Consider the following 14564-nt stretch of genomic DNA (forward strand, 5'->3'; position numbering starts at 1 on the left):
AAGCTGTTGTGAAAGCAGTGGTGCTCTGTGAGTGGAGATGCTCTCTGGCCTGTGGTGCCTCAGGTTGTGTCCTGATTCCCTCCACCTGAACAGAGAGTGAGCTGGTTGGTGTGTGTCCCTCAGGATGCTCTGTGCCCTCCTCCTGCAGCGCTGGGTGTATATCATGTCAATGGAGGGGAGGTTAGAGCCAATGATTTTTTCTCCAGTTTTTATGACTCGCTGCAGCGATTTCCTCTCAGCCTGGGTAGCATTCCCAAACCACACCGCGATGCTGCTGGTGAGGATGCTTTCCACAAACCCTTGGTAGGCCAGGGTGAGGGGCTGACGTCTGAGTCCAGCCTTCTTCAGCAGCCTGATGAAGTGCAGCCGCCGCTGAGATTTCTTCCACCACCCATCCATCCATCCATCCATCCACCATCCATCCACCATCCAGCATCCAGCATCCATCCATCCATCCATCCACCATCCATCCATCCACCCATCCTTGACTTGTCCCTAAACATGTTGGCCTCTATCAGACTTCTACCTGTCCTTCCCCATGTAATCTACTTCTTGGGACGCTACACATCACTATGTCAGTCATAATGTGTGGTGTCTGCGAGAATTAAGATGATGTGTTACCTGTACTGACATTAGAAGGTTAAAAAAGCCACCTGTACAACTGAAGTCCTTCTTCTACAGGCATTGAAAGGGTGAGAGCATTGTCCTGGTGGTGTGACATCGCCCCCTGGCGGCTGTGTGCTGTACCGGCCTGATGCTGGAGATCTGGACATACTCATCACAAGCTGTGGGGATTTACACAAACCCTTGCATTTTTGTCGAAATTCTGAATTAAAACGCAGCAGTTGTTTTTTCACATCGTAAGGTACGTGTCCCCTGTTCACATGAGGGTTTATTCACTGTACTGTGTGTGGCAGCTGAAGCACACAGCATCTAGCTAGAGGAAGTTAGCATGCTAATCGCTAGTTAGCAGCAGGCCTGGCTCAGGGTGGGTTTGTGTTGTCCGCCTGCTGCCTCTTCTGTCACCCGTTTGAATATGGCTAGCTAACAGGCTAACAAGCTAACGGTGGTTCAGACTCGCAGCTAGAACAGGATGTGACAGTGACAGTGATGGTGATAGGGCTGTAGGGCTCAGGTGTGCTTTACTTCACCATGTTTTCATCAAGTCTGGAAGTTCCGTTTACTCAGCTAGAAGCATGTTTAGATGGTAATGTGGAACAATGTTGAAACCAAATTCTTGTCTTTGTTTTGTCTCTTATGAGGACCATATACAGGCTATGGAGACAGATTGGGCGTACCACTTTGTCAACGTTTATTACATTAAATGTAAACTTTATTTGGGACCCACGGGAGGTCCATATCAATAAAAGAAAAGAAAACATACAAGATAAAACCCCAACACATTCATCATGCCATTACAACCCCAACCCATTCATATCTAACGCTGTTTTCTGAGCCTCTATGATGCTGTTTTCTTATGGAGGACGGAAGCTACCAAAATCAAAAATAAATGAATGAATAAATAAATGTGTCATTAAATGTAGCAAAAGTAATACTACAAAATAAATGCAGCCATTAATTGATGAAATGTGACATAAATATTCCTGTTTTAATTTGCTTCTTTATTTAAAGTTTCTTCATTTTTAATTCATTTTTTAAATTTTTTTAATTTTTTTATGTTGTATTCATTTTTAAATGTTATTTGTAGATATTAAATTCTACCTTACAAATTAGTGTATCCGACAGTAACGTTACTCGATATTTATTTAGGGAAAAATGTTTGCAAGTTTTGGTTTAGACACTTGCAAATACGAGCATTTCATTGAGTTATGTCATCAACGTAGTGGCTCTTGGGGCCTGTGCTATGAAGCAGGATTTAGAGTTACCGAAGTAAGGGTTAATTAACCCTTCAAGGTTTTCCGTCCTACGAATGTGGATCACTTCTTACTGGGGTAGATCACCATGGTAACTGATGCTGAACAGCTAACCTGCTCCTGAGCATGTCATGTTCCAGATAAGAGATCAACTCCTATAAAAGCACCTCCTACTGACCAATCAGAGCTCTGTGCACAGATCGTATGATAATATTACACAAATACGAAGAAGTTACAGTCATAATCAGACTAAAAACAACACAGTTTAAACTGATGCAGGAAGAACAGCTGGATTTATGCTGTGGGTGTTTACCGCTTTGAATTATCTTTTTATTTTAATTTTTTTACTTGCTCTCAAGTCCGTTTCACACCGCCGGAGACGAGGACGCAGCTGAAAGAAGGCTGAAATAGTCACACACGCCACATCTTCACTAAAGGGCATAATGAAGTGTAATCTATTCAACCATTACACTTCTGAAAGCTATTTTTATATCACTGCCCCATCTAGACGACTGTATCTGACTTTTGAGTATTCTGTTACCTTATTAAGTCTGTTAATTTACACATTCACACATCGGGAGTTTTTTCTTTTGCCAGCTGTCCTTCCTGCATTTAGTCTGGATTAAGTGTTTAACTTCTTCATATTTGTCTAATATAGTTTACTCTTCCTTTATAAAATGTGCTGCTCTGCTTGTCTGTCTGCAGTCAGTAGACTTGTCCATGTCTGTGATTGGTCAGATGCTGCAAACACCGCCCCGTTCTTGTGAACGCGCTCATAGCCAGATTGAGAAACCCTGGGTTGATTTACTGAGATGATAACCAGCTGCGTAGGACCGTTTAGCGAGATCTTGTTTGTTAGGCTGAGTGAAGCCAGATAACTCTCTTCGTAGTACAGGCCTCTGGTCTCTCTTGTATTGTAAACGTCTACACTAAACTGATCAAATAATATTCCTAAATCTTGCAGTGTCCGTTAGAGTCGCAGCCCTGCATTCCAAAAAGGAAGACGAGTACTTCACCATGAGCTCAGACGATGGTGAGACGACCCCCCCCACACACACAAGCACACACAATCTGTGCTCAGTCCACATGTCAGTCAGTCAGTCCGTCAGTCCGTCGTGGTGTTTGACTCCCTCTACATGGCTGCAGGTGACATGGAGAACCAGGCTGAGCTGGAGGAGAAGACGAGGCTCATCAACCAGGTGTTGGAGCTTCAACACACTTTAGAGGGTAAAACACACACACACACACACACACACACACACACTTTTTAGTTGTTAATCTACAAAGCCAGACAGTCAAACCGTCCATCCACCACATACAAGCAGCAACGTGACCAGATTTTTCATCTTTAAATCATAAATCATATCCCCGTGGGGACACGCTCATGTGATTGGCTGAAAAGGTGTGAGACGTCTGATTGGCTACAGATAATTCCCTGTTGAAGTTCACACATGTCAGCAGTTTGTAAATGCAGGTTCAACAGTTTGTATATAAATAATATAATTTTTGATGAAAATTGCAAATTCTTTTAAATACATGTATTTGTAGATTTCAATGACATTTATTTAAAACAAGAAATATTTGTGTGTGCATCAGAAATATATTTGTGAATCTTATTTTTTTATATGTGGATTTTTTTTACATTTATATACAATGATAACTATTTTTGTGGAGAGTCATTTATATATAAATCACAAAATACATTTGTGAATCCTTCTTTGTGCAATCATTAATATTGAGACTGATCTAAAGGCCTAAAACAATATCCATTTTTTAATTGAGGTGTTTCATACATTTTAGGCAGTTTAATAAATACCAGCCTGTGTCAGAGGGAACCAGAAGCCTTTGTTTCTTTGTCTCCAACAGGAAACAGAAGAAAGTAGTTTGACAGGTCAGGTGTGTTGGTCCATGTAAACTAGCACTGATAACAACTAATGCAAATATTTCAAGCAAACGGGGATGGTGGCGTGGTATTTCTGTTGGATGTATAAACATACAATGCAGTGAATGTACAGTAAGTCGTATTTCCAAAAGATCTCAAATGACTTACCTGCCCAACAATGTTTATTTCTGCCCTTTGCAATCAAAACCAGACAGACCAGTGTGTACTTCAGGAACATATGAAGGTTATCCATCATCAAACTCTGGTTGTTTTACAGTAATGTTAGACTGCTCTTCCAAATGCTCCCATTCCTCGCTTAGCTTTCTTTTACAATATATTGCAACACTTTTCACTTATAAGACATTATAGAAATACTGACACCACGTAACAATGGATTTCTCTACATGTTGGGAATAAAACTAAAGACACTGGGCTGACTGTAAGGTGATGGGCAAAATAACTTGTTGTGAGGAGGAATAATTGATGGTAAAGATGGCAGATACTGGTGAAAATCAAACCCATCAACTTCAGGTCAAAAGTCTGGCTGTTTCTTTTTAGGATTTGTGTTCTATTGACTCTTTAGAGCACATGATCAAACAAAAATACCCATCCAGCCTCCATACACCTGTATAATGTTGCTGATGACTGTGTGTGTGTGTTCAGACCTGTCTGCCAGAGTGGATGCTGTCAAAGAGGAGAACCTGAAGCTGAAGTCCGAGAACCAGGTTCTGGGTCAGTATATAGAGAACCTCATGTCTGCCTCCAGTGTCTTCCAGACCACCGACACCAAGAGCAAACGAAAGTAAGGAGACCCTGTGAGAGCCTTTACCTGGAGCCTCACACACATTCTATAACCTGAGCCAACACCGTCCTGGATGACTGGACTCCAATGACCAACATCATGGACCCGTAAATATTGCATACGCCTAGAACGTGTGTCTGAGTCTGCAGAGATGGGTATTACATTACCTTAACATGTGCACTAGGAGGCAGCGTTGCATTTATCAAATCACAATGTACAGGTTTCAGTACTGGAAAATTAGCCCCAATACAAAGACCCCCCACTTCTGTTAAGATCCACTAATCAGCAGACATGCACCGCATCGTGTGAGCTGTGGTAACCCTGAAATCACCTCATCACATCTGGATACAAATATGTGTTTGTTCAGAAGCCTGTTTTAGACTTTAGTCAGATGCAGCTCAGACCCACATCTAACTTCATCTCTCATCCCAGGAAGCAGAGTACTGAGAACAGCAGACCTAGCTCTTAACAGGTGCTCCCTGACGGTCCAGCAGACAGTAGTTTTAACACAGCTACATGTGTAAACTGTGGTTGACTGAAAACTGGAATGGTACTTACATTAAGTGCATATTTAATTTGTATGGGGATTATTTTGTGCTGTAAATGAAGTCAGAATTGACTCAGTAGTCAGAACCGATTACATGTAAACATTCATAGAACAATAATGAGGAACTGACTTAAACAAAGGATCAAAAATGAATCAAACAATGGAGGATGCATGCGCAGCAGGGGTGGAAAACATCACATCATGATCGCTTATACATGGACATTTTAAGGGTTTAGAAACTAGAAACCATCAAAATGACTGTTTAGAGGTACATTTATATGCTGCATTTGTTATTGCATTTCCAAATTCTTTTGTACCACATGCCACACTCTGATAGCCATCTGTCGACATGACACATATTCCAGTGATAAAAGTAGTAATAATGCTAACCCAGACTACACAAAGTCAGCTCCACAGGTAGCGAGAGATGAACTGTGTCTATGTCCCACACCAGCTACGGGCAGTATGGGTTAAAAGTAGGGCTGTTACGATACATTTTTACAACGATACAAGACAATTTCCTTGGTTCAGATATGATTCAAGGACGATATTTGTCTCATCTAGAGCGGTATGATACGATTCAATGATTTGAAATGGATTCAGTAACTTTTTTTGCCGAAGATTCAATCAGTGTGACTGTGAAATAAATATGTGATACTGGACAGAGCAGGTCAGGATTCCTCAAAGTTTTTCTTGTGAGGGAATCAGGGATAAATTAATTATGGTTATAAACAAGTAAACAACGATTAATGGCAAATACATACAGCTTTTATTAGAAAATAATAAAAAGTGCAACTGCAGGACCTGCTGATTCAGTTCTCAAGATACAAGGCAGTGCAATATTTAACACTACATATAATAAACCAACTTCTATTCAAGTTAAATGAACAGTGGTTTAACCTGCTGCTTCTCTCCTCATTTTCAATATAAACGGTAGATCAATAATACAGAGATCAACCGCTGATAGTGATCAAACAGCTGATAGTGATCAAACAGCTTGGGACAGAATCATTCCTAAAAACGCTGTTTAACTAATCTGCTGATAGTAATCAAGTAGTCCACCTACAGGGTTCATTTGGGCTCTTTTCATACATGAAAACATCTGGAACAACATGTTAAAACTACGTTACAATAACGTTAGCTGAATTTCTCTTTTGTTTATTTACTTTACTCCCGTCGTGATAATTCGCCTCGCGGACCGTCTGCTCTCCGGCTGGATACGTGAGAATGATGCTGTTTGCACGTAGATATCATGACGGGGAAAGGAAAGTCCTTTTCTCTGAATGAAAAACGACAGCGCACAGGGAAAGCTCCTGTGGGTGAAGCCGCCCTCTTCAAGTGGACTGATAGCGCCTGAAACTCTGCTGACCGTCTCCTCTTCACCACAGCACCGGCAGCTCATGCAGACCGGTGCCCGTCTCCCTTCATGCCGCTACCGGTTGAGAGAGTGAGGAGTCCAGTGCACCGTTCATCGGCATGCAGCTCCGCGCTGCAGGGGGCAGAGCTGGCAAGCTGCCGCATGTCTGGAGAGTTAACCGGAGTAACGGTTAACATTTCTTTACTAATAAAAGTGCTAAAAAACACTTTCATATAACATTTGTCGTCCTTAAATACAAGATGCAAATTCTTAGTATTCATACAATACATTTTTGCGTTTCAGATCGATTTTATATCGATATACGTCTCCCGTGAAGGACAACTTGCCTAGTACCTATCGATGTAGTTGGATCGTAGGAATACAAATCGATCCATTGATGTAGTAGATGAATTGTTACACCCCTACTTAAAAGTACAGAGCTCTGCTCACACAAGTAACACTAGCATTAAAAAGATCTGTTAGTAACGTGGATATGGGTACTATAGCAGTAACACTAGCATTAAAAAGATCTGTTAGTAACATGAATATGGGTACTATAGCAGTAACACTAGCATTAAAAAGATCTGTTAGTAATGTGGATATGGGTACTATAGCAGTAACACTAGCATTAAAAAGATCTGTTAATAACGTGGATATGGGTACTATAGCAGTAACACTAGCATTAAAAAGATCTGTTAGTAACATGGATATGGGTACTATAGCAGTAACACTAGCATTAAAAAGATCTGTTAGTAACATGGATATGGGTACTATAGCAGTAACAAGATCTGTTAGTAACATGGATATGGGTACTATAGCAGTAACAAGATCTGTTAGTAACATGGATATGGGTACTATAGCAGTAACACTAGCATTAAAAACATCTGTTAGTAACGTGGATATGGGTACTATAGCAGTAACACTAGCATTAAAAAGATCTGTTAGTAACATGGATATGGGTACTATAGCAGTAACGCTAGCATTAAAAAGATCTGTTAGTAATGTGGATATGGGTACTATAGCAGTAACACTAGCATTAAAAAGATCTGTTAGTAACGTGGATATGGGTACTATAGTAGTAACACAATCTGTTAGTAACATGGATATGGGTACTATAGCAGTAACGCTAGCATTAAAAAGATCTGTGAGTAATGTGGATATGGGTACTATAGCAGTAACACTAGCATTAAAAAGATCTGTTAGTAACGTGCATATGGGTACTATAGCAGTAACAAGATCTGTTAGTAACATGGATATGGGTACTATAGCATTAAAAAGATCTGTTAGTAACATGGATATGGGTACTATAGCAGTAACAAGATCTGTTAGTAACATGGATATGGGTACTATAGCAGTAACACTAGCATTAAAAAGATCTCTTAGTAACATGGATATGGGTACTATAGTAGTAACACGATCTGTTAGTAACATGGATATTGGTACTATAGCAGAAACAAGATCTGTTAGTAACATGGATATGGGTACTATAGCAGTAACAAGATCTGTTAGTAACATGGATATGGCTACTATAGCAGTAACACTAGCATTAAAAAGATCTGTTAGTAACATGGATATGGGTACTATAGCAGTAACAAAATCTGTTAGTAACATGGATATGGGTACTATAGCAGTAACACTAGCATTAAAAAGATCTCTTAGTAACATGGATATGGGTACTATAGCAGTAACAAGATATGTTAGTAACATGGATATGGGTACTATAGCAGTAACACTAGCATTAAAAAGATCTCTTAGTAACATGGATATGGGTACTATAGCAGTAACACTAGCATTAAAAAGATCTGTTAGTAACATGGATATGGGTACTATAGCAGTAACAAAATCTGTTAGTAACGTGGATATGGCTACTATAGCAGTAACACTAGCATTAAAAAGATATGTTAGTAACATGGATATGGGTACCATAGCAGTAACACTAGCATTAAAAATATCTGTTATATCTGTTAGTAACATGGATATGGGTACTATCGCAGTAACACTAGCATTAAAAAGATCTGTTAGTAACATGGATATGGGTACTATAGCAGTAACACTAGCATTAAAAAGATCTGTTAGTAACATGGATATGGGTACTATCGCAGTAACACTAGCATTAAAAAGATCTGTTAGTAACATGGATATGGGTACTATAGCAGTAACACTAGCATTAAAAAGATCTGTTAGTAACATGGATATGGTACTATAGCAGTAACAAGATCTGTTAGTAACATGGAAATGGGTACTATAGCAGTAACAAGATCTGTTAATGACATGAATATGGGTACTATAGCAGTAACAAGATCTGTTAGTGACATGGATATGGGTACTATAGCAGTAACAAGATCTGTTAGTGACATGGATATGGGTACTATAGCAGTAACAAGATCTGTTAGTAACATGGAAATGGGTACTATAGCAGTAACAAGATCTGTTAATGACATGAATATGGGTACTATAGCAGTAACAACATCTGTTAGTGACATGGATATGGGTACTATAGCAGTAACAAGATCTGTTAGTGGCATGGATATGGGTACTATAGCAGTAACAAGATCTGTTAGTAACATGGATATGGGTACTATAGCAGTAACACTAGCGTTAAAAAGATATGTTAGTAACATGGATATGGGTACTATAGCAGTAACACTAGCATTAAAAAGATCTCTTAGTAACATGGATATGGGTACTATAGCAGTAACAAGATCTGTTAGTAACATGGATATGGGTACTATAGTAGTAACACGATCTGTTAGTAACATGGATATGGGTACTATAGCAGTAACAAGATCTGTTAGTAACATGGATATGGGTACTATAGCAGTAAAACTAGCATTAAAAAGATGTGTTAGTAACATGGATATGGGTACTATAGCAGTAACAAGATATGTTAGTAACATGGATATGGGTACTATAGCAGTAACAAGATCTGTTAGTAACATGGAAATGGGTACTATAGCAGTAACAAGATCTGTTAATGACATGAATATGGGTAGTATAGCAGTAACAAGATCTGTTAGTAACATGGATATGGGTACTATAGCAGTAACAAGATCTGTTAGTAACATGGATATGGGTACTATAGCAGTAACAAGATCTGTTAGTAACATGGATATGGGTACTATAGCAGTAACACCAGCATTAAAAAGATCTGTTAGTAACATGGATATGGGTACTATAGCAGTAACACTAGCATTAAAAAAATCTGTTAGTAACATGGATATGGGTACTATAGCAGTAACAAAATCTGTTAGTAACATGGATATGGGTACTATAGCAGTAACACTAGCATTAAAAAGATCTCTTAGTAACATGGATATGGGTACTATAGCAGTAACAAGATATGTTAGTAACATGGATATGGGTACTATAGCAGTAACAAGATATGTTAGTAACATGGATATGGGTACTATAGCAGTAACAAGATCTGTTAGTAACATGGAAATGGGTACTATAGCAGTAACAAGATCTGTTAATGACATGAATATGGGTAGTATAGCAGTAACAAGATCTGTTAGTAACATGGATATGGGTACTATAGCAGTAACAAGATCTATTAGTAACATGGATATGGGTACTATAGCAGTAACAAGATCTGTTAGTAACATGGATATGGGTACTATAGCAGTAACACCAGCATTAAAAAGATCTGTTAGTAACATGGATATGGGTACTATAGCAGTAACACTAGCATTAAAAAGATCTGTTAGTAACATGGATATGGGTACTATAGCAGTAACAAAATCTGTTAGTAACATGGATATGGGTACTATAGCAGTAACACTAGCATTAAAAAGATCTCTTAGTAACATGGATATGGGTACTATAGCAGTAACAAGATATGTTAGTAACATGGATATGGGTACTATAGCAGTAACACTAGCATTAAAAAGATCTCTTAGTAACATGAATATGGGTACTATAGCAGTAACACTAGCATTAAAAAGATCTGTTAGTAACATGGATATGGGTACTATAGCAGTAACAAAATATGTTAGTAACATGGATATGGGTACTATAGCAGCAACACTAGCATTAAAAAGATCTCTTAGTAACATGGATATGGGTACTATAGCAGTAACAAGATATGTTAGTAACATGGATATGGGTACTATAGCAGTAACAAGATCTATTAGTAACATGGATATGGGTACTATAGCAGTAACAAGATCTGTTAGTAACATGGATATGGCTACTATAGCAGTAACACTAGCATTAAAAAGATCTGTTAGTAACATGGATATGGGTACTATAGCAGTAACACTAGCATTAAAAAGATCTCTTAGTAACATGGATATGGGTACTATAGCAGTAACAAGATATGTTAGTAACATGGATATGGGTACTATAGCAGTAACACTAGCATTAAAAAGATCTCTTAGTAACATGAATATGGGTACTATAGCAGTAACACTAGCATTAAAAAGATCTGTTAGTAACATGGATATGGGTACTATAGCAGTAACAAAATATGTTAGTAACATGGATATGGGTACTATAGCAGCAACACTAGCATTAAAAAGATCTCTTAGTAACATGGATATGGGTACTATAGCAGTAACAAGATATGTTAGTAACATGGATATGGGTACTATAGCAGTAACAAGATCTATTAGTAACATGGATATGGGTACTATAGCAGTAACAAGATCTGTTAGTAACATGGATATGGCTACTATAGCAGTAACACTAGCATTAAAAAGATCTGTTAGTAACATGGATATGGGTACTATAGCAGTAACACTAGCATTAAAAAGATCTGTTAGTAACATGGATATGGGTACTATAGCAGTAACACTAGCATTAAAAAGATCTGTTAGTAACATGGATATGGGTACTATAGCAGTAACACTAGCATTAAAAAGATCTCTTAGTAACATGGATATGGGTACTATAGCAGTAACAAGATCTGTTAGTAACATGGATATGGGTACTATAGTAGTAACACGATCTGTTAGTAACATGGATATGGGTACTATAGCAGTAACAAGATCTGTTAGTAACATGGAAATGGGTACTATAGCAGTAACAAGATATGTTAACATGGATATGGGTACTATAGCAGTAACACGATCTGTTAGTAACATGGATATGGGTACTATAGCAGTAACAGTAGCATTAAAAAGATCTGTTAGTAACATGGATATGGGTACTATAGCAGTAACAAGATCTGTTAGTAACAGGGATATGGGTACTATAGCAGTAACACTAGCATTAAAAAGATCTCTTAGTAACATGGATATGGGTATTATAGCAGTAACACTAGCATTAAAAATATCTGTTAGTAACATGGATATGGGTACTATAGCAGTAACAAGATCTGTTAGTAACAGGGATATGGGTACTATAGCAGTAACACTAGCATTAAAAAGATATGTTAGTAACATGGATATGGGTACTATAGTAGTAACACGATCTGTTAGTAACATGGATATGGGTACTATAGCAGTAACAAGATCTGTTAGTAACATGGATATGGGTACTATAGCAGTAACAAGATATGTTAACATGGATATGGGTACTATAGCAGTAACACGATCTGTTAGTAACATGGATATGGGTACTATAGCAGTAACACTAGCATTGATCATAGAGCGTGACACACATTTGCAATATTTTTTAAACATAAACACTCAGTAACGGTGTGTCTTGCCCGTTCCTTCCTCAGCAGGTCCTGCGCAACACTATCCACCACCTTATGAACATCAGGGGCTCTGACTACATCGCTACATGCTAATAGCTAACTCTGCACCCTGAGCCTACTAGGATGTTTCCTTCTGGGGATATTTAACATTTTCCACGCATTGCTTTTGCAGTTTGTGCAGTTAATAACGGAAAATCAACTCCAACAACAACAAATCAACAAACTCATAAGCTCACAGTCATTCCCGTTAGTTTTCTATACTCACAGTCGGCAGCACAGATGCCCACATCGTGTTGAGATTCTTTGAATGCCATGTTGTCAGATGTTCATTGGCTCACAGAGATGTTTGGAATTGGTGATATTGCTGTTCCTCCACCCTCTTCACCCCCACACCGAACAAATAAAGGCCAGCCCACAACCCTGTTCACATTCTTAGAGTTAGGATGTTTACGTTAACTTCCCTTCTCTCCTCGGCCCATAACGGCTCCGGCTCGGTTCAACACAGTTTTCCGGTGTTTGTTGGTGGGAAGCTGGTGAGGGATCATGTCTTTGTCACTGCACTAGAGACTCCTACTGGCCTGCATGGAGGATCAGAAGAGACACATGTTTGTCTACTGTCTCCCCACGACAGGGAGCACAGTACAGGAGAACTGGGCTGCTTCAACCTTCTCTTATTTATTAGTCAGTATTGCTGACGTTGCCACAGTAGATCTTAGAATTTGTATTTTTGTTGTTATAAAATGTTTTTATTGTTACTGCTTATAACCTCTCTAAAGAGAGGAGGGTCTAAAGGCCTCCAGTCTTTGTCATTTCACTACAATGTCACTTTTCTGTTGCTGCTTCTTGCAAGTTGGAAGTAAATGAATAAATACCATTAAACTGGCAAAGCTTGTTTAGCCTCTCAATAAATCAGTGACAAATGTGCATATTGTATTTTATGCATTACTGTTAAACACATCTATGAAGTCTTGAGATATCTTTAACCCTGTTGCATTTCTACATTGTTTACAAAGGATAGTTTTTGTTGCTAATTTGAAATGACTTTAGTTTAATAAAGTGATCCTTTTTGATGAAATGTTTGTTAGTGATGTTTTTTCGCATGCACAGAGTCACTAAGGGTGCTCGGAAGGACAAGTGAGCTGCTGCTTCGCCCTCTACATTTTCAGTACTGGTATACACCGATCAGCCATAACATTAGGTCAGCATGGGCGCCCTGACTGGTCTGTGGCTACGCAGCCCCATACGCAACACCCTGCTCCTCACTGTGTGTTCTGACACCTTTCTTTCAGAACCAGCATTCACTCTTTCAGCAGTTTGAGCTCCAGTAGCTCTTCTATTGGATAATAGGACAACACGGGCCAGCCTTCGCTCCCCACGTGCATCAATGAGCCTCAGGTCTGACCCTGGCGCCGGTTCACCGGTTCTCCTTCCTTGGACCACTTTTGGTAGGTTCTGACCACTGCAGACTGGGAACATCCCACAAGAGCTGCAGTTCTGGAGATGCTCTGACCCAGTCGTCTAGCCAGCACTATTCGGTCCTCGTCAAAGTCGCTCACATCCTTACGCTGGCCCATTTTTTCTGCTTCCAACACAAAATTCAAAGTTCAAAATGTTCACTTCCTGTCTAATATATCCCCCCCACTGCCTGGTGCCATGGTAACCAGATAATCAATGTTATTCACTTCACCTGTCAGTGGTCTGAATGTTGTTAATGTTATGGCTGATCGGTATACTGCATAATACAGGCAGGTGACAAATGAAAGGAAACATCTGAAGATATAGGTTACATAAGAAATGCAGTATGTTCACCGCTTTACCTCACTGTCAGACAACTGAAGCCATTATATCCATCTATGCTCTCTACAAAGCCACCAGACTCCATAGACAAAAACAGTCATTTTACCTTGCAGAACACGGGAGTTGCTGGTCTACCGCTGCCTCAATCGGTTAGTTAGTTTTTGTTGTGCGACTTTTGTGAATCCAAACTAACCCTTTAAAACACCAAAGTCACACAATAACGCAAACAACTCCCGTGTTTTTGCTGTTTTTGTGTGTGTATGGGAGACAGATGTACTTTAAAACCTGAAACATCCGAAGGCTTGAATCAGCTAACAATTGTCAATATTGTATATATTGTTCCTATTTTTTATATTTCCTTCTATTTAAATTGTTCATATCTTGTTCCACTTTTGATTTACTGTGTTGTATCTTGCTTTTTGTTTTTATTGCTGCTTCTTGTTTCTGAACTATCCCCTTTGCTGCTGTACACTGCAGATTCCCCCCTGTGGGACTAATAAAGGAATATCTTATCTTATTAAAAATGTAGTGAGAGAGGTCCCAAAAAGTGCTAAAGAGGCAGAAACTGATGGAGCTCTGATCAGCCAATCAGAATCACCTGTTTGTGTCTGAAAGTGCTGAGTCATGGTTGGACATAGCTGGGGAAAACACAGAGAAGCTACTA

General features: G+C 39.1%; 1 protein-coding gene across 3 annotated transcripts; it reads left to right on the plus strand.

Moving 5' to 3' along the window:
- Window positions 1-157: 157 nt before the first annotated feature.
- Window positions 158-6688, plus strand: LOC119494242 (short coiled-coil protein B-like). Of its 3 annotated transcripts, none has more exons than XM_037779976.1 (5): window positions 158-865; window positions 2839-2907; window positions 3021-3101; window positions 4420-4558; window positions 6332-6688. In XM_037779976.1, exons 2-5 carry the CDS (start codon window positions 2892-2894, stop codon window positions 6390-6392), a joined length of 297 nt encoding a protein of 98 aa, XP_037635904.1. In that variant the 5' UTR covers window positions 158-865; window positions 2839-2891; the 3' UTR covers window positions 6393-6688. The 3 variants fall into 3 exon arrangements, with proteins under 3 accessions (XP_037635904.1, XP_037635905.1, XP_037635907.1); XM_037779977.1 differs by having other exon boundaries at window positions 161-865; window positions 6494-6688; XM_037779979.1 differs by lacking the exon at window positions 6332-6688 and having other exon boundaries at window positions 413-865; window positions 4420-5722.
- Window positions 6689-14564: the final 7876 nt, after the last annotated feature.

Source organism: Sebastes umbrosus, chromosome 9 (genome assembly GCF_015220745.1).
Source record: "Sebastes umbrosus isolate fSebUmb1 chromosome 9, fSebUmb1.pri, whole genome shotgun sequence".
Taxonomy (NCBI): Eukaryota; Metazoa; Chordata; class Actinopteri; order Perciformes; family Sebastidae; genus Sebastes; species Sebastes umbrosus.

What these genes read in the sequence shown, in the direction of transcription:
- LOC119494242 (XM_037779976.1), top strand. An exon ending in GCTTCAACACACTTTAGAGG is followed by an intron (nt 3,102 to 4,419) that starts GTAAAACACACA and finishes GTGTGTGTTCAG; the next exon opens with ACCTGTCTGCCAGAGTGGAT. An exon ending in GACACCAAGAGCAAACGAAA is followed by an intron (nt 4,559 to 6,331) that starts GTAAGGAGACCC and finishes TGGATACGTGAG; the next exon opens with AATGATGCTGTTTGCACGTA.